We start from the raw sequence: 25283 nt of genomic DNA on the forward strand, positions 1-25283 counted from the left end.
GACCTATCGTTCACCCGACCCGAATGTAACCCGACCTGTTATTAACCCGACCCAAACCCGATTTGAAGTATGAGCCGACGTGACCCGACTCAAGCATGACCCAACCCAAACCCGACCCGCAATAGGTTATGGAATTAATTCGAATTGATCTGACCCGAGTTGACCCGACCCAAACCCGACCCGTTTACCCGAATTGACAGCTCTAATCAAGATCAGGTATTAATACCTATCCGGAGGTGAGTTGTTTCCTTATAATTGATTTATTTATTCAACCTGAATAACATGCTATTATAATATGAGCATGTTTTTGAATAAAGGATAAGCAAAATTGAGCTATCAAGTACATCTACCTTGTAAGGATTTGGCAAGCGAGAAGGACATGTGATCCTCTCTAGTAGTCTTCGACACTAAGGGATAGACTTGCGTACTATCGTACATTAGTATATATGTATCTCTTTTTATTTTTTCTCCCGTACAACGGCAACATCAAATTGTTGGCTTATACCATGTTGTCGACGATGCCCATATTAGATGTGGATGGGCTTAACCCGACTCGATTGAGCAGAGTTTGTCCAATATGTTTGCTTCAAAACCAGAATACCCAAGGTTCACAACTTGAGCAAATTCTTAGGCCCAATATATGGGCCAACCCAATGTATTGGGCCAAAACGACCAACTTTGTAATGGTGACACCCAAGAGTAGCAATGATTTATGCCCAAATGTTTTGCCATACTTTTACGCTCATCATTCTACCATAGAAGGGAAAGGAGAATGCATCACTTTAATATTTCCAATCATTTTTTCACATCGACTTGAATATAGGAATTTGTTGATTTTAGATCTTTGTATTGATTACTAAATATCCCATAGTCCGATAGGCGATAGTCCCATACCATTATAAACTTCCATAATCACCCACCCTAACCTCCCATGCCCAAATTCTTTTACTTATGCTCCATACTTGTACTAAGAGCTGTCGAATTGACTCAGCATGACACCAGATCACCCATACCCGATTGAATAACCAAATCGATAAATATAACTACACGTACGTGGTACAGATAATCACCAAAGGAGAACCTAAGAAGAATAATAACTACTTGAACAAACAATTTGACCCATCACAACCATCCAATCAAAGTCAATGAAAGTAATGGACGGCCAATACCATATTATGCTTGATAGGAGCTTTTCTTTTCCATTCGAAACAACCAAAATATAAACCAAAAATTAAAAAAAAAAATCAAGCAAAATGGATAATCTTATTTAAGATATTTCAAAAATTATGAATAAAAAAAATTAGCAAAATCCCAAATTTGTTGTTTAGCAAGAGAAAAATAGAGGACCAAACAAGGCCTTATCAAATTTTTTAGCGTCTTTTCTTTTACTTCTGACGCTCATTATTTTTTGATAATTCCCAGAAAAAATAAAATAAAAATAAAAGATAAATCCATCTCCCGCGACCAGCAGGAGGAGAGAGAAAATCAAACATCATTTTGCAATTTCCCAAGATTTTTTCTCAGGTAATTTACATCTTTCTTCCCTTTGATTTGATTTGATTACCAGAACCCTAATTTATCGGCATAATTAATTTCCCTCTTAATTACGTCTTAATTCACCCTTTTTTTTTGAGGTAATTCAAAGGGTTTTAGCTTTTATTGTTTGTGTTTTTATTGATCATTTGTTTAATTATTATTTGTTAATTAACATTTGTGGTCTTTGATTCCGCTAGAATTTTCTGTTTCTGGGTTATGATTTTTGTGGGGGTAATTTATATTATTTGGGAGGAGGGGTGTTTGCCCTGTTTGGTTCTTGGTCAACTTTGAGGAGTGAGAAATTTTGGTGATGGGAAATTTGTTATTCTGAAAGATCTTATTGATTTGTATATGGGTTATCAATTTGATTAGAATTTTGTTGTAATTTATGGTTTTTAATTTTTTTGATTATTTAAAGGTTTTACAAATTACAATTGATATAGTAATAAAAAAATGAGAAAATGTTTGTCTTGCTGAATTCAGCTCAAGGCCTTCAACGTTTTTAATATGGAGAAATTGGTGATATTCCCATCTATGATTCTTTATTTGTGGAGGTGTGTATCGTGATTGTTCCGAAAGCTTGTTGGGTGTTTGGTTCTTGTTATTCTGAAAGCTTGATAGATGCTTGTTATAGTGGATGTTTCTTGTTCCGTTCGTGGGGAAAGAATGAGCTTTTCTCAGCTGATTTTTCTGATTCTTTTGTTATGAATTCCTACCCTAATGTAGTATGAGTAATTAAGTGATGTAGTCTGCTTAGGCTTCTCGAGTTAGCTCTTATTGGCTATGTTGTGAGATGGAATATTAAATTTTAATAGGGGGTTCTTTTGTTATATTGTTAATGTAATTGGCTAACACTATTCATTTAATAATTAGCCAAATGATCAAATTCACCTCATGTAAGTTGATCAATGGTTGAAGTTGGATTGTATGTGTAGAAGAGACAACCAAAAGTTGTTTTGAGAGATGACCATTATTAAGTAGATTAAGTGGATCCATTTGATGGGGTAAGGGAGGGTAAAGGAGAAGATTTTGTTTTCATAAAAAGAATATGTGAAATAAGGTAGAATTTAAAGGAGCGGATTTAAACGGATAGAGAGACGCACACAAAGAAATGGAGGGAGTATAAGATAGCTAACATCTTAACTGTTTTATGTTTATTCCCCTTGTATGAAGTTCATAATTTGTTATGAACATCCAATGTGAACCTTACTTTCTAGCTTTAGGCTGCTTTACTTGCTTTAATTTTGTCGTTTAAGTTCAGTTCGGTGGCATGATTTATACAACATGAGTTTACTAAAGATGGTAGATTGATTTGTAGGGATTGTAGAGAAGATAAAGTATGAGTACATTAGATGTTCCCAGGGCAGAGCTTGCTCTTGCAGTTCTGTACTTGAACAAAGCAGAAGCCAGGGATAAGATATGCAGGGCAATCCAGTATGGTTCAAAGTTCTTGAGTGATGGACAGCCAGGTACAGCACAAAATGTTGATAAATCAACCAGCTTGGCAAGGAAAGTCTTCCGTCTCTTCAAGGTTTGCTCAAATTTCATCTTTTGATTTCAAATTTATTCGATTGAATAGATTTTGGCACTATGAGGTTTTCTTCTTATTTTGGGGAGTATATCCACTATGGTTTTCTCTTTGAACCCTATTAACAACATTTTGGCTTTTTAAATTGAAGTTGACCTAAGCTGACTTTTTCATTGCAGTTTGTTAATGATTTGCATGCTCTGATTAGCCCAGTTCCGGCTGGAACTCCTCTTCCCCTGACCTTACTTGGAAAGGTATTCAAGCTCATTGATTCTACTCTTAAGACAAGTATCATATCTTAGATACTTGTATAAGATATCTATTAACCTTTTATTTTTCTTTCCAGTCCAAAAATGCACTATTGTCCACATTTTTGTTCCTTGATCAATTTGTTTGGCTTGGTAGAAGTGGCATCTATAAGGTATGGGCTCCATTTTTTCTTTTTCTGTTGATCTAGCACTCTAGCATGGTTTATATGATTCATACTTGGTGAAACTCAAATTTTGATTGATAGAACAAGGAGCGGACTGACCTGATTGCCAAGATTTCTCTTTACTGTTGGATGAGCTCCTCTGTTTGTACTTCTTTGGTTGAGGTTTGTTGTTTCCCAAAATCCTTTATCATTTTTGCTCCTGTAACTGGGGAAGTCTTTCTGCTATCGTGTTTTCTTATAAATTTAGGTGCTGTTGACTTTCTGAAAGGTGCTAAGTGACTTTCTTTAAGTAGCTATTGGTACATAAAATTTCAGATTGGGGAACTTGGAAGGCTTTCGGCCTCCATGAAGAAGTTGGAGAAGGAGCTTAAGGGTAGTGAGAAACATGAAGTAAGTGTTTTTTTGAGATACCTTGCTGGCTGTAGCTCATCTTTATATGTCTCCAATGTTAGCATCTTTGACTGTGTTGTACATGTTTGTGAATACAGAATGAACAATACAAAGTTAAGGTTCAGAATTATAACGACAGGTCATTGACCTTGATTAAAGCCGCCATGGATGTAGTTGTAGCTGCTGGACTGCTTCAACTGGCACCCAAGAAAATTAATCCTCGGGTGACTGGGGCCTTTGGTTTTGCTACATCTCTCATATCTTGCTATCAGGTGCGTCCATGTTGTGTACTCGATCCATTCCTTGGTTGAACATGCCTCCGTGTCTAGTTGTGCTTGTAGCGTGTCTAGTTGTGCTTGTAGCGTGTCTAGATTGTTTCTTGCTTTGCATTTGAAACCTCATGCTACCATCATTAGCTGGCCGTTCAGTTTCAGTTTTTGTCCTATATGGGACCAGTTTTATGGTAACCTGAAATGTATTGTTTGAATTTAAAACTTGAAGTTCTGTGCAGTAAGCAATAGAGGCTACTCGGGAGGATATGTAGGACATAATAGAATTGAGTAATGGTTTCAATTTGTATAGTTTTCTAACAATGAAGGTTTCTGCCTAGGGTAGAGACTCAAATTATTCGACTAATTCCAAGAGATTTTTTATTTTTTATTTTTAAAAAAAAGTTTGGTAAGGTTACTAAGTCCTCTCACTGGGAACATTGCCTAATTGATATACCCCCCCCTCTTCTCTCCCACTCAACGAGAATTAAAGTAGCCGTAGGACAAATTAATCTGATTTAATATACGGAGAATGTATATCAAGTCTTCTCAAAATATACCCTACCAAAGAAAAAGTTAGAAGAAACTACTAAAATCTGGTTTCAAACAGAGCTTAGTACATTTGAGAAATGTCATTCATGTGTGCATAATAGTGTGAAGACTGCCGGGTCATATTATCAAGCACTCGCATGATGTTTCCGTAACGTTGGTCTATGATTACAGCATTGTATTTTATAATCAGTTTGCCGGATTTGATTCTAACTTCTTTCTTTCCCATATCTGATGCAGTTACTTCCTTCACGACCAAAGACCAAGACATCTTGAATAAGGAAATCACCTCCTTTGCTGCGAATGATTATAAGAAGCCATGATCCATGTCTATGTATGCTTGGGTGAATCTAGATATCAAGTAGGGTGACATTCATTTAATTAAGAACTGGTACTGTATTTCTTTCTCGCCAAGTTTGTCCTCACAGTTCGCAATAGTAATATGTTTATTAATCTCGTTTAGCCAAGAAAGCACTGTTGTATTGTCTGGTTTGAAATTAATATAGGCAATAAGCTTTTCTTGAATCTAACAATTTTTCCTCTTATCCTTCCTCCCCAAACATATGTTTTTTTTGAATACAATACATGAATCGTATCTTTTATTACACTTTAGCATATCCGGAAAGTGGAGGAGAATGAAGCATAGAAGCTAGAGCTAATCGGATGACCTAAACTGAATTTTAAGATAATAATCAGCTAAATGTATACTAGCCCATGACAGCAAGAGATATGAAGTCATTATCTACTTCAAGAGCATTCATTGCATCAGGTGGTAGGCATATCTCCAAATCTATGCTTTGTCCTCCTTCACTTCCTGGATATGCAGTGACTTTTCCAGGAAACTTGTTTGCATACCCACTGCGAACAGCCACCGGTTTACCGATTCCAAAATCATTCCCGTACACATCAAATCTTGGGGAGCTTCCAATCACTGTGCTGTTTGGCTCAAAGAACGCATCAATCTGATAAACAAAAGGCGACTTCATCCAAGCCTCAAATACACTTCGCACTGTTTTATCAGTCAGCTCTAACACTGACTTCTGCAGCAGTTCTGCTGTCCATCCTAAGCTATGGTCAAGGACTTCATCAGCTGTGGCAGCAGCTTTAGCCACCCAAATTGAATTCCCAAAATAACCTTGAGGTAGTTGAGGGTTTAACCTCTGCCTCAGGTTAGCATCCAAGGAGCAGGTAGTCTTCTGATCACCTGCTAAACAGCGTGCCCTGGTAATAGACCTCCAGACTAGCGCAGACAATGCTTGCAATGACGAGATCTCCTTATTAGTCTCTCCAACCTCTATGTTTGCCTTCATCTTGAGCTTTGATATCGACTCTGACGAGAAATGGAAGATTTTTTCTCTTAGTTGAGGTGCCTCATATCTGCTTATGAATTCATCAGTATGGATAAAGGGAAGGGTGACTCGTGGACCGTATCCTTCAGGAAACCAACGTTCATGTACAGGAAGCTTTGACATCGAAATAGGACTGTGTTGCATATGTATCTCTGACCATATGTTCCAGAAATTCCAGTAAGCAGTTCCATCAGCTACTGCATGATTCAATGAACAACAGATGAAAATCCCATCTACAAGCTCTGTTACCTGTAGCCAGAATTATACAATTAGATGCAGGACATCTTTTGGGAAAAAAGCTTGAAAGAATGAAATGAAACCCCTGATAATACTTCTAGATTTCCACCGTCTTTTATTCACCTGAACAGATAACAAAGGCCTTGTATGGCCATCGTAATTGACAGCTTTATGGTGATCAAACAACGATTTCACAATCACAGGCACGTCGATAGGAGACAGAATATCCTGAAGAGTCATATCAAGAGTAGCATGGATAAATCTAGCTCCAGGACCCTTGTTGCAGTCAATAAAGATCAAGCTAGTATGCTGATCTTCATCTATCAGTGTCGAAAGTTGGCCTGTCAACAGATAGAAATGAGCAAGAGTACGAGTAAGAGAATCCCTGATCTTTTCCAGGAAATCTGCAATGCTGAAATGTTGATCAGTTGCTGAAGGTTTCATGTAAAGAAGACCCTTCTGAATGTAGTGAGCTGAGAGCATGGCTAGATCACCAGGTGACAAATAGTGAGGCTGTTTCGAATCATTGTCGTCGAGTTTTGGCTTGATGAACCATTCTGAAACAAGTTCGACAATTGGAGAATTCGACATTGGAAATTGTTTCACACCAGCTGCTATTCAGTAGCAATTCGCCGTAAAAATCAAAGAAAATACATATATTAGTTATTATCGTAAGTTTGGAACTTCACAATTTTTACAGTAACAACAAATGAGGTACAAGATGAACCGACAAAATCAATAATTACTTCACCCAATTATCTCTCAACTAATTACTAATCTCAAGAAACAAATTTTCTACAATCAAATTCAATTCGTAAATATTAACCCAACAGTTAAATCAATCATTAAACAAGTAAAATGATCATTGGCAATATTTAACAAATACTCAAGCGATAAATTTTAGAAAAACAAAAAAAAAAAATAAAAAAAAAAGAAAGAGAAAGAAAGAGAAGTAGGTACCAGAAGAAAACGACCAGATTTTGCTGTCACTGGCTTGCTGTTTCGTCTGCTATTTTTTGGTTTTTTTTTTTTGGAAAAATGAGGTAAACATATGGATTTTTTTTTTAATTTTTTTTTTGGAAGATATTTTTTTGATATTTTGTAGTTTTTTTATTATTATTATTATTTTTTTATTTTTTTTTTTTTTTTTTTTTCGCTCTTGTTATAGATCAAATTATATTGTAATACTTCGTATACAATTGATGACACTTCAAAAGACATTATTTTCGGAATAATCCAAAATATTACTTCATATTTTTTGGACAGAACCGTATATAAATCATAGAGTTTGTTCTATATAAAGGTACGACCGTACGAGTAGTATACTCGGTAACAAGTCATTTCAAGCGTTTAATATTTTACCGATACATTATGATCTACTACTTTGAAAACCCTCGTCTATAGTTGAAGTTGTGGTCAAACTTGAAGGGTGGCAATAGACGCTTATGGATCGCTTGAACTAGCCCCTTAATCGTAGTTCAAGTGGTATCTTGCTGTGTCACAGACTAATAGGAAACACAGCAAGAAGACATCAACAAGTTCACAACAAATTAGGAACAAGTAAACCAAGACAATCGCTCAATCATCAAGTAATAAAAGCGGACTCTTCTTGCTTGTTAAAAGCTATTTACAGAACGATGGACCAGTCTCAATGCACAGGAAACATTGACAATGATTATTAAACGATTTAACAAGAACAGTTACTGGCAAATAGTCTTTCTCATTCCAGAGTTTAATCATCAAATGACTTCAATGTGAGATATATGGTCATCAGATGCAAGCGATGGAATGACTGATTGACTGGTACAACAAGAAAAATGTGACGACATAAAAGTTTAAAGCTCAAGCTCCTCAGCCATCTCATCTTCCGAATAGAGGATCTCATCCTCGGAGTCATAAACTTCAACCCCTAGAGTTCCCCGTAACATATTTAGAATCTGCTCCCAACCCCTAACGTGTCTTTGCACCATCTCTGGAGTAACACTGATTTCATCAGATTCCTCATTACTGCTACGAGGGGCAGAGAACTTGGCCTGAGGGTTGTGCACAAGTGTAAATCTTCCACTTGGATCAAGAGATTTAACCCCGAAAACAGGGTCCAAAGAACGCCCCAGAACTTGAACATGTGCCACACTGTAAAAAGCATGACAAACAGCAAATTAAATTAGCTGCAAGATACAATAAAATAGTTAGAACCTGGTTGGATATCCAGTAACCAGTATCATTTATGGCAATATATGGGGAATGCTAACAACAAACCAAAATAGCACGATCAAAGTCTAAACAAACAAAAAAAAAAAAAATACTTAATCCAAGAAATGATAAACCATAGACTTCAAGTAATTGAATTGATCTACGCATTCTAATTAATCTTACAGAAAGGAACCATATAGAATTCTGAATTCTTACACAGATGACAATGAGACTAAACGTTATGTTCCACAACGAAACTCGAGGAATAAGAGCATAATGGGCTTGCAGACCATTGAGAGTAGGATATAGTCTTTAGAAAAATTCAAAGCCTGGCAATGACTTTCAAAGAGAAGGCTAGGACAACAAATAAGGTTTCCTAGTTAAGATACAGATAATTCCATCACCATAAAAAAATATTATGGACTCTATTAGAGTACCTACTTCTAGCTATTAGCAGTCTGGTTAGTTTTATGAAGTATATTTTTAAAGCATAAAGAACAGAAGGAATAAAACAGGGTGAGACGAACCAAATATTAGATGGAAAACTATTACAAAAAAGAAAAAAAGAAAAAAAAAAGAAGGTAAAACCTTGACAGGATATAAAGTATAACCTAGTTTATCAATAATACTATGTCAGACCTCAAGCGTCAAACAGAATCTCAATATATGAATATATAAGTAAAAAATTGACTCAAAGTAGCCCTGTTCAAGGCTTAACTACAGACAAAAACAAGCCATCAGTCAAAACATAGTATTATATCAATATACCACTTAACTTAGTTCCAAGACTCACCATATGTAAAAGAGTCCATCCATTTCTTGCCTCTGACCTCTACCCAGAAGCTCTATCTGCAGATATCCCCCAAAGCAAAGAACAGGCTCTGGAAGCTTGAAATTTTGTAGGCGATTCTCCTGTATTTAGAACTATCTTAATAAAAACAGTCCTTAAAACACCAAATCAAAACATAAAAATTATCTGCAATCTGCACTAATAACACTCGTCTTTCCTTTTGTTCTCTCTGTTCTAATTTCAGGATCTATTCTTATGTTCTTTTCCCGGACGGAGGGGAGGGGAGATAGGCTAAGAAAATAATTCACATGTGAAAGCATCACTCATTAGCATCATCAGATACATTATAGAAATGAGAAGGTGCACCGATGTTCCTCCTTACAAGAAAAACATCTCTGTAGTTATTTAATCACATAGGTACCAACTAAAAATTTTCCTCGGCATGTGATATTATCAGGTACAAGTGTATATTACACAGATTATGCATACTACCAACTATACAAATCAGGGCTTGACCAAGGATCGTTAATGGTGCCCTGACTTCTTGGGTTAGAAGATAGGAGTCATATTAAAAGATCCTAGGCCTACTTTATAATGCAAGCACTAATGAAACGAAAAAGAAAAAGAAAAAGAATTTGCCGGTGGAAAATACAAGTGAGTGAATTACTAGATATGGCTGGATTCAAGTGAAGTGATGACCAAGTCATTCAACCAAATAACTTAACCAAGCAGTCAAAGTCTTTACATTCTACAGGGAAGAGCAGTCAATTATTCAATAAACAGCATCAAGTGATCTGACACACCCCTCAGTCAGTTAAATGCCAAATGAAGAGGGAAGTGAGGTAAGATATAAATCTCAGCTTCCCACACATTTTTGTCGTTTGAATGTAAAGTACAACAAAAATTCCCACTTCCAAGAAGTTGGCACCCTCAGATTTCACCAACATCAATAGAAATAAGACCTTTTTGGTAGAAAAAAAGAACTAAATTTCTCATTAATGCACCACTCCCAGTACATTCAATATTACCAGATGTCATAGTGCAGAGTCAACTGTACGTCACAAATTTCACAATGTATAGCCAATATGCAGACAAAGATGCCAAACTCAAAGAGATCCCCGTCTCAAACTCTAGCAAAGGTGTTTCAAATCTAAACTTATAGTATCTTTGTCAAAAAAAAAAAACTTATAGTATCTCTTCTGCTACTTTGATCACAATCAAACTAACTTTCAAAATTGACTTAACAGCAAGATAATTTAAGCGTGCTGCTAACCTGTGTCATTGGAAAATCTTGTGAAGTGTAAGTCCAAACAAATTTTTTCTCTGCACATTCGCGGCCTTCATGAATTTCATCACAATGATCTCCATCATCATTAGGCAATATTCTGTGACCCATGTGGAAGCGAACTGCTTTTGCAGAGTATATAGGTGAATCCGATTGAAAAAAGGCTACATTAACATTGAACAAAAGCAACACAATTAGCAAGCATCTAAGTGGCCATCGTAACAAAGGTTTACAAGTACGTGGGAAGAAAAGGATATTACCTTGGAAAGGTTGAACATTTATTTCAGTAATAATACAAAAGTCAGAAATTAACTTATAAGTTAGTCTCTCGGGTACTTCAGGGTTGCTTTGTCCTGAGCTTGACCAGTATGAAGGCCTACGCCCAATTCGGTCCCTGGATTCCAAAGTGTTGTGAAGACCTTCTTCCGGATAATTATCTGTGCTGGAAGCACTTATTGCATTTGAAAGGCATTCACCCACCTCTGATGATGTAAGACCTCGGGCTAAAGCGACATACGCTTTGTGTTCCTTTTTCAAATGCTCAAATTCAACAAACCGGCTGCAGCCAGCATCTTCTTTGTTGCTCGTATCTATGATACGAGCAATGCCAGAGAGTTTAGGAAAGAGTCGTAGGCACAAATGCTTGCATATACCATTACTTATCACTGCAAATAGTCACAAAATAATGTAAGCATATTCGTTAGTCATCATATCCCCTACTTAAGAGTTAACATGTTCCATCATCTGTATCATCATATCAGGAGTAGAACCAAGCTGATTACAGTCCATATGAAGTATATAGCAGCATAACTTGAATATTGAATAATGTTAGTTAGCTAAAAATATCTGGGAAGAGAAGCAAAGAGGTCTGGAGGAACGAGCCAGTATGGCCCTATGTATGTCCACTTGCAAATAGTAAGGATATGCAGGGTATAATTAATCATCAATTAAATGAACTGTGAGTGAGACATCACTAAAATGCTTTCCAATGGTGAAACACTATATATACTCCCTCTGTCCCTATTTTTTTTGCCCATTTGACTTTTCACGGTCTCCAAGAAGCGTTTTAAAATGTATATAAGTTCATTTCAATACATGTAAAAATTATAAAAAAAAATTGATATAATAAAATATACAATTAAGACAATTCTAACAAGACCTCACATGATTGTATGACTATATTATCTCTTGTTGATTAATGCGAACTAATGGTCAAAGTTTTTGAAGTTTGACTCATTTATTTGCAATGGTGCAAAAAAATGGGGACAGAGGGAGTAATTACTAAGACATTGAGAATGCTTAATCAGGAAAAAAAAAAAGTACTCTGCACAAACAAAAGGAGGGGAGGAGGAGGGTGGCAAAAGCCCTAAGATTTCACCTCCATCTTCACCATTCAATGCTTCAAATTTCTGATTTAGGATTTTTCAACTTACCTAGAAAAGTTGATTTCTTCAATCAGAGATTTCAAAAACAAGGAATGTGTAATAGACTAACATAAGGAGGGGAAATATTGGTAGTCTAATATTATTAGGTAAATAGTTTTAGCCTTAGTATAAATCGAAAGAGGAGAGAAAGAAGAAGACAGGCAAAATTATGTGTTAAAAAACCTAGAGAATTATGGCCAAAAGCCATTATTGGAGATTTGTGAGCTAAACTCACTATTGGAGCTTAATAGCCTTAAGCTATTAAAATATCTATGGTTCCCTTCCACCATTATCAATCAGGTCTTAAAGTTGTCATCTTTATTATTTTTTGCAATTTATAAAGTTAGATTATCTAGATTATTCAAAGACCCCATCTTTCTCTGTATTCTTACGGTTAATTGTGTGAGTAAGTTAGCAGTAAACACCAGTTCATTACAAAATGTAATTATGTCACATCCAAGGCATTATGTTATAAAAGTGGTACTAGGAACGTAATCGTCTAATACCCTATATACTGAGAATACTAGGGTAGGAGAAATAGGGAACCCTAAAAGGATGGAACAAATCATCAACTTGCACGACAAAGGGCTAAGTTAAAAGGGGTCAAACCATACCCCTGCATATCTTTCTCATTATTCATGGAAACTCAACACAGTATTTGTCTAATACAGTAATTCACCTCAGCCAACTGAAATAAACGCATATTAGATGGCAAGCATTAGACATCAGCTCATAGCTAGCCTTAATCTTGAGCCTAGTAGACAGCCTTGGTGCAGAAATATGACTCAAATATGACAAACAAGTTCATAGGGGTAATCTGTTTCGATGCTGCTCATGATACCAAGAGCAATTTCCATTACAAAAAAGCCTAATACAATTGTGTGTAGTTTCCAAGTATAACTTTGTCTAATCCAACCAAAGCAAGTCACCTACTCTAACCAGGCAAGAGTTCCCAAAAAGAGGAGTGACACAACATCTATCTACCATAACCATCAAACTACCTTCTCTATCCCTCAACTCTGATGAAAACCCCCTCCAAAAATAAAAAATAAAAAGAAAATACTGCACACCTAGGATTTTAGTTTGAAAACTTTGGATGGAAAATCAACTATTAATCTTACATTAGCTGAGACTCTTCATCCAAAGTACCTGGATCGTAAAATTCAATACTCTAGTATACACCTGGACTGCTGGACAATTGACACTTAATTCCCAAAGTCCCAAACTTCTCGCTCCCACTGGCAAGCAGATGGAAATAGACTGACGTTTGACAGCCAGGGTTTTTACCAAAAGAACGCAAACTTTTCATAAAATGACCAATTCTGAAAACTGGATTAGTACTTGTGTCTGAACTGTGAAACTAGCAGTTAAAAATGAGCAAATTAGATATTTGGTGAGAAGGAAGGTGATATTTGATATTGTGATAGTTGCAAAGAAGTGAAACACTTGTAGATAAAAGGAAAAGGAGAAAGGCATTGGAGTGTAAGTCTGAAGATAAGAGATAACATAGGGTGGGAAATAGTTAAATAGTCAAAGTGCAAGGTTCTACTTTTACTCTCCTTATCAAACATCTCCTTTATTGGGCTCTTTGACATTTACATTAGGTCTTTCTTGCCATCTCCACCTCCACCCATTCCCCACCTATCATTTAAGTTCATATAGATTCGTACTACACACCTAACTCATTCTTGTCATCTTAATCAATGTGAAAGCCATGCAAACTACAATACAATACAATACAATCCAATGAACTGGTTCATAAGAAATTAATGACTTGGAGATACGATCCAGTCATACACTCGTATTACTATGAACCTAACCAAGATACATACATCTCTACGAATTAACCGATAACATAAAATTCAAATTGCCACAAGCCGAATCAAAAATTACTATACAGCTACCAAATTAATAGAAAAAACGTCACGGAACATCACAAAACAGTTGCAAGAACTATTGGAAATAAAAGCAGCTAAATGCTCACCAAAATCACGCCACGCTCTCGACACGGAACTAGCACGAACAATATCAGCAGGATCATCCAAGCTCATAAGTATCTTACTCGAAACATCAGGATCAAGGGATTCTAAAAAATCCCATTGAAATTCCATCACTGAATATCTCACGAACACAACTCCGAGCTCCTGTAAGCCTCTACAACCTAATTCCCACCATCACAATCACATAATTAGAGCACCTCCATTCAACATTACTATCAAAATTCAACCTTTTACTTGAATTACAAAACACGAACGAAAAACAAGCTAATAAATATTACCTAGCAATCAAATCTATGGATATTAAGTCAATTCCACCAGAAAATTTCCAAGACTAAGAAAAAAATGTCAATTGAAATATTCAATAATTGAATTGCTTAGCAAAATTTGATGATAGAAAAAGAGAAGAGAGAAAGAATACGCGAAATTGAAGAAATGGGATGCGGAGAATGAAGGGATTACCTAATCTTCACCGACAGGAAAGAAATCTAGAGGAAGAACTAAAAAAACCCTAGGAGAGAGAAAATCCAAAATGATGATCGCCCCTTTTCCTTTCCTTTCTTTCTCCTGGCATTCGCAGCTCGTTGGTCCAAAAGATAGATAGATAGATAGATAATACTTGAATGTAACGTCTGCGTTGCAAGTCAAATATAATCTTCAATTTTTAATTGTAATGTTTTAACTTTTACACGGTTTAGATTTAGATGTACTTTGTATTTTATGTTAAGTAAAATATAGGCATGTGAAATTGTATTATATACAGAGTAATGTATACAAGCTTAAAACACTCCATGTTGCAACTAAAAACGAGGATGAAATATACTAATAGTACTTAGCATAAAGGAGGGTCATGCAAATCGAATTCAAATCAAGTAAAACAGCTACTTTAATTTTCAATTGTAGAAATTTCACTTCACTTATTGGGGTTACAATATTAGAATACTACTAGTGGTAAAGAATGTCTTTAATAAAAAACGACTTATAATAGCTCTTATAATCTTTATTGTAAATTGTAAGGAACAAATATTGTTGCACAAAAAAGATTTTGTGTTACTATGGGTCTTGAACTCTTGATAACATGAGTTATTTTTGTTAGTATGTTAAATAATTTAAAGGCAGAGATCGAAAATAGTCTAATAGGTAAAGGGGATGGGCGAAAACCTAATATAGGCATTGGCTTAGCTTAAGCATCTCTTTGGAAAGAGAAGGGGCTTATTGAATTATGGGCATTTAGTAAGCTTGTTTAGAGGTAAAAATCTACTGCATCTTTTCTCTTTACTTAAGATTTTGCTTCACTCAAAAGCTTACACTACAACCTTGTGGCGTAACTAAATCAAAAGTAGAGCTTTTGATAAGTGTCTTTCTCAACGGCCCAACGCCTCTCAAGTACTCTTAGGCTCTCAGCCCCGAAGTACAAAATTTTTTACTTCTCTCATTGTCACACTATCTGTTTACATGTTGTATCATCTCGATATGGCTCGAGCGTCTCTAAACAATGTTGGAATGCCATCAACCCGGAGCTTATAAGGCATAACCGTAGAACCAACTTAGCATCAGCAAATCAGCAATGAGTTACCACATGATGGAAACATGATAACTGATTTATTAACCCTCGCCACTGCACTATCTACGCAAATACCGAAAATCTGAAATACATATATGTACCATATTCTTAGACGGCTATTGTCTTACTGGAAATGATACTTATTCTGTATAAACACAAACAAAAAAAAAAAGAAACTATAGTCTTGAATCCTTAACTCACTGCCTTCTCGAAAGCAAACATAATCTGAACATAAATACAGTACAAGGTTTAAATAACTTTAATACAAGAGCTTTAGAAACCGAAAAAAAACAATCTTCTGGAGGACTCTAAAAAACCTACTAGCTACTACCTTCTGAATTCCTAGATCACTTGTACAAGTAGAAAAGCTAAGGATCACTTAATCTGCATAACAGAACAACTATGAGCTAATGAAGCCAAGCTCGCCCTAGAAAAACAGACATCTTGACTATGTACATGAATAAGCCCTTATACAAGTATACAACCAACCTACTATGATGAACCACTACGCTGTTTGCTTCTATCATTTTTCTCACTATATGACATATCTAAGAGAATTTACCTAACTTTATGGGCTATACTCTTGGGTAGAATCATGACAGAATCGAAAGAGAGACCACCTTTGATGTGGGTACAATCGATTTGTCTAGCTGAAAACTTAATCTTTGTCAATTTATCAGGCTCCTTGATGACAAAATCTCCTGCGTGGTAGAGAATCCATGATCCTGGAGTATCTAAGTAGCACTCTGACGAAGCATGCTGACCGTCTGATGTTGTTAGCTGGAATCGAACAGGTTTTAGGTTCCATCCATGTATATGTTCAACATTACATGAGCGACGACCAAACCTCTTAGAGGACTTGCCTAGCTGGATTCGAAAGAATAGACTATATGTCCCTGCTGGGAATTTGAACTCAAGTTCCCCACACACTTCGAACCACCAAATCTGAAGAAGATATGCAACTGTCTGGAATCTACTAGCAGAAAAGAAATTTAATCAATCAACCGCTTCATTACATATCTACTGTCAATAATAGAACTACAGAAGATCACAACAATTCACAATAATTGAAAAACACAAACATCAATAGTGTCTAAAGCAACTTCTCCAAATTAAGGAATAAATTCACCAATTCAAGTACTCAAACTTTCTAGACAGCGTATCTACCTGTTTATTTTTCCTTGTTCGCATTTGGTGCATTATCATATTATGATATGGTCGGTCATATTCAGGTTTCTCTCTTTATTATTCTAGGGGCACACTGTACATGGTCTAATAAACTTAAACAGGTTTTGATCAAGTATCAGATACCATTCTTTCGATGACTTTAATTCCTAAATGCTTATTCTGAATGTGACAGCAAGAAACTACGAAAACCTTTGTTTTCAAGCAATGCTTCCACCAAAACGTCAAAGTAATAACCATTTCAACATTCATACAAACAACTTTTCTAGGAAAAAAAGACACCGATGATTGACTGGTTCAATTCCAAAACGCTATGCATAGTATTAGCATTCTAATAGCAGACAGGGGAGCTAAAAGGAGCCTAATTTACTGTTACCTTGAGAATTTTCATCATTGACTAGCAACACAAAAAATTGGAAATCATGAAACTATTGGCAACTTCTATATACTAACAAGCTGATTTTGGGATACAAGGGGCTAATATCAGCAACTATTCGGACTCTTCATTTCACCTAAGGTCCCTATGTCAAATTCTCTGCACTCAAACATGGATTTAGAAACTTGACTCTCATTTTAAACAAAAACAAAAAATTATAGAATTTCGATAAATAATAGGCATGTCTAACACTTGGGAGTACTTCATTGTGACCAAAATCGATTGAAAAACAAATGTAATAAATCTGAATCTATATATTCAGAGTGAAACCAAAGATGTGAAAGAATGCAGCTCACCTAGATTCCTCGGTGGGAATGTGATTCCAGTACCGCCTGTCATCTATGCCAGTAATTGACAAAGCCTTAGATGAAGTCGACACACATACACCTCCAGTATTCTTGTCCAGCCATACTTCCTACCAAACAGAATCCAATAAAACTAATCAGTATAAAGGTTCATACAGAGTCAATTGAGTAGATGTCTATATTAGGTGATTATACAAATTTAGACTGATGGATATAAGAGCGTTCATAACCAATCAATTCATCCACAACGTTATGTAAAACAAGCAGTTAGTATCATTTTTCACAATAATTTCAGAAAAACCAAACATCTGTATATCAGGACAGCCTAAAAGACGGCTAATCGATTCTATACAAACACCATGTTAATAATGATTAATTGATTATTAGCTGCTCTACTCTACAAAAGTTTCACACGTTTGTCAACATCGAAAGTGACATTATATTGATATTACAGTACTCCTAATAATCACACATTTTAGCTTCTCTAGTGAAGCACCTTAATCTTATCCTTATTGGCAAAAAAGCCTTTCAATAATATTGCAATTCTTTGACAAAAATCAACATCCATACAAGAAAAAAATCAAAGGCGAGTGAAACATCTAACCTACATAAAACACTTGTACGTACATTCCCTCTTTTCCTCCAATAATACAAGAGACTGCTTATGATCGACGTAATCTAAATTTTTTTGATCTTGTCCGCTTATATATATATGAACAGATCCTAACATAAAATTAATGGACTACGGTAAGATTTTGTTGTATTTTACATATCATTTTCGAATGATTAATCCAGCATTCACATCTCACCAAGCTCGACTTCAGCATATACAACTAACACAAACTACAAGTATAATGAAACAAACTAGACCTTGAAGAGAAAAAAAAAAAAACGCATATTTGTAAAATGAGTCAAAATTAAATTGACAATATATCACCAACATATTCATGAATCTAAAAAAAAAAAAAAAAACTTTTAGCCTATCATTAAAGAACCAATTCAAGTTGTTCAACCAAAAATCTAGTGGAGGGTACATTTACTTAGAATCTCTCAATTGGTTTTATATTCTATCACGCACTCTCACAACATTGCTCAATAAACTTGAAGTTTGGATGCAAATGAGTCGTTTTTTAATACTCAACACTAAATATAACCAATTAATATACTCCTATTATAATTTATAAGGGTTTTTTTATATAAATTTGCCACCTTTCATTTAAACATCCTCCATCTATAGCTATAACTCTTTTTTTTTGACGAAATCCCTAGCTATAACTTAACACAAGTAATTGACATTTTTACCTTTATCTTACAAGTATATTTAGTTTTTTTTTTTTTTTTTGTAAAGAATATGTGAATGTATATTTGTTTATTCTATTAACCAAAATTATATATTTATCTCTATAAACACCGCTAATAGAGAGTGATGGATAGCTCAAGTGGTTAGAGCTTCCCTCCCGATTCATGGGATCGATTCTCACACCCGCCCTTGTGGCTCTCTAAACACCACAGAATTCCCAGAACATAAAATACAATAACCATCCAGAACTAGATTAGCAGTAAACTAATATAAAACATTTAGAAATATTTCCTCCCACCGGATTAAAATATCACGTCCGGTTGTTAACACGTTTTGCAACATCGTAAGGGAAAAAAAAAAAAAAAAGCTAGAGAATTTGAATCACCTTAGTGCCGGAATCAAAAAGGTTTGGACGAGAAAGACGGGCAAAAATATCCTTCTTAGTTAAACCCATCAATTTATTATTATTCATACTACCATAATTCTTCTTCTTCATATCATCATTATCATTTTCATGATTCAAATCAGAAATTTTATCAACTATGAATGAATAATTTGTAGGAAGTTTTTTCTCCCAGATAAAATCAGCCGAAGAAGCGCCGCGAAAGGCCCGATTTAATCGGGCCAACCGGCAAATCTCCGGCGGGTCAAAATGGCCCAAAATCATAGCTATACAACTTTCCGGTATGTCTTCAAGTTTCCGATAAATTCCCGGCGAATCTCCGCCGTCGGTGGAGGATTCCGATGAAATTCCGGCACCCATTTTTAAATATTTTTGGAGAAATGTTGTTTGTTGGAGGAGAGGAGAAAAATGGTTGTGTGTTATAAATAAGTAGGCTTTATCCATAATTTTGTGATTTATATATGACTGCTATTTTGGTGGAATAGTTTGTACTGTTCACGCTCTTTGGAAATTGCGTGGCTGTAACGCTCCTTACCAAAGTCGCCACTAGGTCGTTCGGTATCATGTATCAATGTATCATTAAACGCGGCGGTACTAGGTTATGTTCAGATAAGAAAAATAAGTTTAGATCAAATTATCATTTATGTGCAATTTTTTATCGTTAAATATCTTTAATTTTGTAATAAAAAATTATGAAAATTACATAATATAATACACATTATTACGATTCTAACAAGATCCCACTTGATATATTTTTATCTCACAGATTTCCGTACATTTAAGGTCAAAGATTGGTCAAATTAGACAATAAGATAATATCTGATCAGATCATATGATATTAGATAAGCAAAAAGTAGTGAATGATTAATCACTATTATTTTTCTTATTATTACTTGTAGATTTTAAGTAATGAATGAATTCATAAATTTAAAGTCATATAATGGTTACAATCAAATTCAAAATCAAACAATCCATATGGAAATGGACATATTATATTTTCTCAAGGAAAATTAGTCATCATGAATGAGATATGACATATTTATTCTTTTTCTAAGCAAATTGTTGTTTAATAGTGTGGTCTATCTATCAATCTTTCATAGTTTCATAAAGTGGTGCCTCATGTTGAATCTACATGCCTATTTAGGTGTTAACTAGCTAATAGATTATTTTACCTATGAACCATATATACCTTAGCTTCGACAGCTTTATTTCTCTAATTTTTATCTTATTCTAAACCAAATAGCTCAATTTCTATATGTTTGTATCTTATTTCATTACATCCACATCACATGTTATATGTATAAAAACGATGGCCAATAATTTACAAAATTTAGGTTGAAAAGTCAATTTTGACAATTTGGTTGAAATATTTGAAACGAATGGAATAAATGGTGAATAAACTATGAAAAGTAAAAGTATGTACTTGTATATTGGCCAGAAGAAGGGAACAACTACAACTACATCATCCATGAAGTGTAATGTATAGTTACTAGAAATTTGTATTACATGAGAATATTCTTAATGACGAATTTGCGTGCACTCCAACGAATTTGCTAGTTGTACTCATTGGCGGACTTGGCCTTATGCCTGGTGGTCAAATGACTCACCAGGGCCCAAAATATTTTTTAAGTTTTTTAAAAAAAAAATAATAATAAATTATTTTCTAAGTTTTTTTTTTTAAAAAAAAAATACTAACTTTGAACCTTTTGTTAATGTTGTTGGGTTTTTGATAAAATGTGAACCTAATGCTTGTACAAATTTTAATCTTGTCAATTATTAGTTTGTTAATTATTAGAGAGCTAAGCTTGTCATGTTGTCAATTATTAGCTTGTTAATTATTAGTTTGTTAATTTTAGTCTTGTCAATTTTAAGCTTGTTAATTATTAGTTAGTACTGTAATCTTGTCAATTTTCTATTTGGATGATCTTTGTAAATAATTTTTCTTGGGAATTTTGGTAAATTTTTTCTTTTTACATATTTGGTTATCAATTGTGACTCACCAGTCGGAAATTCCTGGGTCCGCCGCTGGTTGTACTAAAAATAATTATACTACTATACACTAGTAATTAGCTAGTCGTAAACTCATATAATTAAGCAAGCGGCTTTTAAAGATTTATTAAATTGTTGTGGAGTAGTGATGGTGTTTATATACTTGAATACTAGAACTTATTAAAAGAATTTCCAATTTCTTATTACTCGAATCCATTGTCAAAAAAACAAAATTTGTGAAAAAAAAAAAAAAAAAGTTTTTGCATTTATATTTTCAACATACCATGCATTAATACTAAATAATTTGTATGAACTTTCTTATACTAGTATAAATCCCATTATGAAATAAACTCTCTATAAAGACCGCACCGATATACAAGTGAATGAAAGTAATCCTATACATTATTAATATCTAATACATAATACAAATACATACAATATAAATTTATACTCTGTAATATTTAATTACATAAATAAAAACAAAGGATGAAAGTTTCTTGACTTCAAATCTTGTATTACGGAGTATGTTTTACGAGTAATTTATATACACACATTAGTTGATTATTGTACCGATATACTACATACATGATACAATTAATAACGAATGTCATTATTTTTTTATATTTTTTTTTAGGGAAATAACTAATGTCATTATTGATTACTCCGTATTAGATTAGTCATAAAAGTGAATAAACGGAAGTAGTATATATTAGGATGATGTTTATATTTCGATAAAATCTTGCATTTAGATTAGTAATCGTATTTTTTTTTTTTTGGTGCTTAGAGAGCTACAAGGGCGGGGTGATAAGAATTCGATCCCAAAATTTCCTGGAATCGTGAGGAAAGCTCTAACCACTTGAGCTATCCCTCACTCTCAGATTAGTAACCGTATCATAGTAAAGGTAATTGATGAGTGTAATTATGGCCAAGACGAAATTATAGGCAATAACAATAATAATGCAATCCAGGTGCTAATTAAAACATCCAGATGTCACTAATTTATAGAAACTCTAAATCTTTTTCTAATTACGGGAAGAAATTAATTAAAGACAATAATGGTGGAGTACTTAAGAAACAAAGTCAGACACTGTCAATCATCGGACTTAAGTTAACTGTTTAGATTTCCAGTTGTCATTAACTAAAACCTTTAAAATAATAAGACAAGCTTAATTACATGGCTGTTTTCCACATGCTAATGAAAGTGATAGATAACGAAACTTATATGCATTGTTAAGTATAAGCGCCGAAAGAAAGTTTGATCACATATAAACTCTGCAATTCATTCTATAACCAATTGATAATATCATTTTCTTTTGTATAACTTTTCAATGAGAGATAATTAGTCTCAATATACATATAGATTACGAGTGTATCTGAATAAGCCGGTATGATAAATTAAACAAAGTGGGACCTTTTAATCCTCGATATTTACTTGGAAGTAGCTCTTAATTAATTAGTAGGCTTGTTTTAGTACGCAACGTATGCCCTTAGCAGTCTAGCACTAGTGCACTACCCATGCTCACACTCTCGGATAAGGAGGCCGACATTTAAATATAAATATCATGGATAGCAATTTTTTATATTTTTTTGAAATGATAGAATACCAATTAAATACAGTATTTTTTATTATGTTTTTGATAAAGGAAAAAAAGTTTTATAGGAAGTATTTGACTAATGTAAATAATATTTAATATTTGACTAATGTAAATAATATTTAGTCGAATAATATTTTACGTATCACCCACAAAATTTAACTGATGATTCATTTGATCATTACTTTTCATCTGATTTGATAATTCTCTCTAGTATTTGATTACTACAGTATTACCCAAATACTAACCAATGGTGAATTGGTGATCCCTATTATGTGATTTAATTTCGAAGTAGAAGTGTAGAACCATCAACCATGTTTATACATCGAACCAAGAATTGAAAACCCTTGTTTAGTTAGACTCGTCAACCTAAGAATATTGAAGAGAGTATAATAAGTTTTTTTTCAAAATTTTGCTCCATAGAGTATGGAACACTAGATTAAAGATTATTCACTTTGTTTACGTATTACATAATTTTGTATTCACATATTATGCAAAATTCTTATATTATACACATTACAAAAAAGTCATCAAACATTTTATGTGGCGAATATAAGCAACTATTTGATTCACACATTGCAATAATACAAAACTTAGTTGATCTTATCCAATTCTATAGTTCTATTACACCCAATAACATTATTATTAGAATAATTAATTACACTTTTAACTCTCTAATCTATTTTTAATTGTTCCTTTTGCTTTCATGTGAATAAGAGGATCTAACCACTTAAAAGTTAATTTATTCTTTAAATTTTCCACTTTATTCCAGATGTTTACTAACCAATTTTATTTTATTTTTGTATCACATTCACTTCTTAACAAGAGGTGTCTTTTCATCTTAGTTTAAGGGCAAAGGAACATTTAGGCCACCTTTTCCTACATTAGAAAAACATAAAGTGAACATGCTATGCCAACAAGGCATAAAGGTCCATTATTAGAAATTTTTTGGATTAGATTAGTAGAATTAATTATTATTAAGAGACTGCTTTACTAAGTGGCACAATATTTGACCATAAAAATACACGTAGTACAAAGTATCTAAGCTATTGTAAGTTTTGTTTTGGGGTTTTCTGATGTCCTGCGGGAGAGCTACAATTCCGAGACTGGAATCGGACGCCTGTACCTGCAAAATAACGGAGACTCCTGAGAGCTCCGCCTCCAACGGTCAAGTTAGTACCTGATTAAGGAGTAATTAATACAGAAATTAAAGTAATAAGGTCTCTCTAGGTGAGAGTGTTTAATGTAGGTAATCTGCTTTGCTAGCGAGATCAGCCGGTTATTAGTGTGTTCCGTAATGTTTCTCCTCTGTTCCGTTAATTATTCGGTCCCTTGATTAATGAGGATTAATCGAGTATTTATAGCCTTGGGAAGCGTGCAACTCTCTAGGTTTAAGGTAAACCTAGGGCCGATCGGGCTTCTAGACTGAAATGGGCCTTGATGGCCGGTTGTCCCATTTGGCATGGGTGGACACGTGGCGTGTCTTAAGTGGTCCGTGGAGGACGCGTGGCGGAACCTGGTTGGTCCACTTGTCAAACGGCGCTTGGTGGATAAAAATCCCCTAATCATTTGCCCCTCACAGGTGGCACGCGACTGGTCACGTGTCGCCTGTGACAGGTGTCGCACGGTGACAGGCGACGGCCCGTTACAGGTGTCACCTTGCAGACGGCCGGGAGATTCTCCCGCCCAAATTTGAATTCGGAAGCGACCCTTCGCCTTCTCATTTTGCCTATAAAAGGAAGTGCTGACTTCGGTCATTTTCACATTTGAGAATTTTTGCGAGAACATTCGGACCCCTGAACTTGCTCTGACATTTTCGGACTTTTTCTGCCTACCGCCTGTTCTGACAAGCCGACTGACCCGAACTTTCAGGACTTCATCAACTGTCATCCGTTCAGGTAACTCAGTTCCCTTACTCTTAATTTTCTTTTTATTTTTTGAAATGGCACCATGGAAGCACACGACACGCCCTAAGTTAGTGATCAGCCGGTCACCGGGGACGGCTGAATCTAGGACTAGGAGTGCCGCCTGCCCTTTTCTGGACCCATCTTTGCCCTTTATACAAAGTCCGACTGAATCTGTGTCTATGCAGAACGTGATGGCCAGAACAAAAAAGACTGCTAGAATATCAAACTCAGACGGCTCCTCCCAAAGGGTACTCCTTAGCGAAACATCTGACCAGGCGCCAGATGTGGAACGAGGCGACTGTCAAGCTGACAGTTCTGAGAGAGGGACCAAGGTGTTCCCTTCTCATCTAACCGTGGACATGTCTAATTTACCTTCTGCTCCTTCTAAGGGAGAGGAGGCGGGCCCCTCTAGGAGAGGGGAGGCGTCGTCCTCTTCGGACTCGTCAGGGGACGAGTCCGATTCCAGCTCTTCTGACCATAGTTCTTCTGACCATAGTTCTTCTGACTCAGAAGAAAAACATAACCGCCTACAAGAGGCGAGAAGTTCCCATGCAGTGGAGAAGGGGGATAATTGGGCAGAGCCGTCCGCCTCTTACAGAGAGGAAAACACCCCCTACTACTG

At 35.1% G+C, this 25283-nt stretch overlaps 4 protein-coding genes across 7 annotated transcripts; 1 reads left to right on the top strand and 3 right to left on the bottom strand.

Annotated features, from left to right (window-relative positions):
• The first annotated feature begins 1257 nt into the window (after nt 1–1257).
• Nucleotides 1258–5230, top strand: LOC110714274 (peroxisomal membrane protein 11C-like). Of its 2 annotated transcripts, XM_021892776.1 has the most exons (8): nt 1258–1524; nt 2855–3067; nt 3244–3318; nt 3411–3485; nt 3579–3659; nt 3813–3887; nt 3986–4159; nt 4946–5230. In XM_021892776.1, exons 2-8 carry the CDS (start codon nt 2876–2878, stop codon nt 4979–4981), a joined length of 708 nt encoding a protein of 235 aa, XP_021748468.1. In that variant the 5' UTR covers nt 1258–1524; nt 2855–2875; the 3' UTR covers nt 4982–5230. The 2 variants fall into 2 exon arrangements, with proteins under 2 accessions (XP_021748468.1, XP_021748469.1); XM_021892777.1 differs by lacking the exon at nt 1258–1524 and having other exon boundaries at nt 2843–3067.
• Nucleotides 5221–7776, bottom strand: LOC110714272 (uncharacterized acetyltransferase At3g50280-like). 2 transcript variants are annotated; one of them, XM_021892773.1, is made up of 3 exons: nt 7252–7776; nt 6415–6902; nt 5221–6303 (listed from the first exon to the last, which is right to left on the bottom strand). In XM_021892773.1, exons 2-3 carry the CDS (start codon nt 6880–6882, stop codon nt 5413–5415), a joined length of 1359 nt encoding a protein of 452 aa, XP_021748465.1. In that variant the 5' UTR covers nt 6883–6902; nt 7252–7776; the 3' UTR covers nt 5221–5412. The 2 variants fall into 2 exon arrangements, with proteins under 2 accessions (XP_021748465.1, XP_021748464.1); XM_021892772.1 differs by having other exon boundaries at nt 6415–6905.
• A 167-nt stretch (nt 7777–7943) lies between these two features.
• Nucleotides 7944–14596, bottom strand: LOC110714273 (F-box protein At4g00755-like). Of its 2 annotated transcripts, XM_021892775.1 has the most exons (7): nt 14443–14596; nt 14262–14314; nt 13968–14144; nt 10820–11224; nt 10548–10723; nt 9278–9396; nt 7944–8424 (listed from the first exon to the last, which is right to left on the bottom strand). In XM_021892775.1, the coding sequence occupies exons 3-7, from the start codon at nt 14092–14094 to the stop codon at nt 8127–8129; spliced, it is 1125 nt and encodes a 374-aa protein (XP_021748467.1). In that variant the 5' UTR covers nt 14095–14144; nt 14262–14314; nt 14443–14596; the 3' UTR covers nt 7944–8126. The 2 variants fall into 2 exon arrangements, with proteins under 2 accessions (XP_021748467.1, XP_021748466.1); XM_021892774.1 differs by lacking the exon at nt 14262–14314.
• A 1116-nt stretch (nt 14597–15712) lies between these two features.
• Nucleotides 15713–19614, bottom strand: LOC110714276 (F-box protein PP2-A13-like). The gene is made up of 3 exons (XM_021892779.1): nt 19156–19614; nt 17462–17580; nt 15713–16517 (listed from the first exon to the last, which is right to left on the bottom strand). The coding sequence occupies exons 1-3, from the start codon at nt 19531–19533 to the stop codon at nt 16103–16105; spliced, it is 912 nt and encodes a 303-aa protein (XP_021748471.1). The 5' UTR covers nt 19534–19614; the 3' UTR covers nt 15713–16102.
• Nucleotides 19615–25283: the final 5669 nt, after the last annotated feature.

Source organism: Chenopodium quinoa, unplaced genomic scaffold (genome assembly GCF_001683475.1).
Source record: "Chenopodium quinoa cultivar QQ74 unplaced genomic scaffold, ASM168347v1, whole genome shotgun sequence".
Taxonomy (NCBI): domain Eukaryota; kingdom Viridiplantae; phylum Streptophyta; class Magnoliopsida; order Caryophyllales; family Amaranthaceae; genus Chenopodium; species Chenopodium quinoa.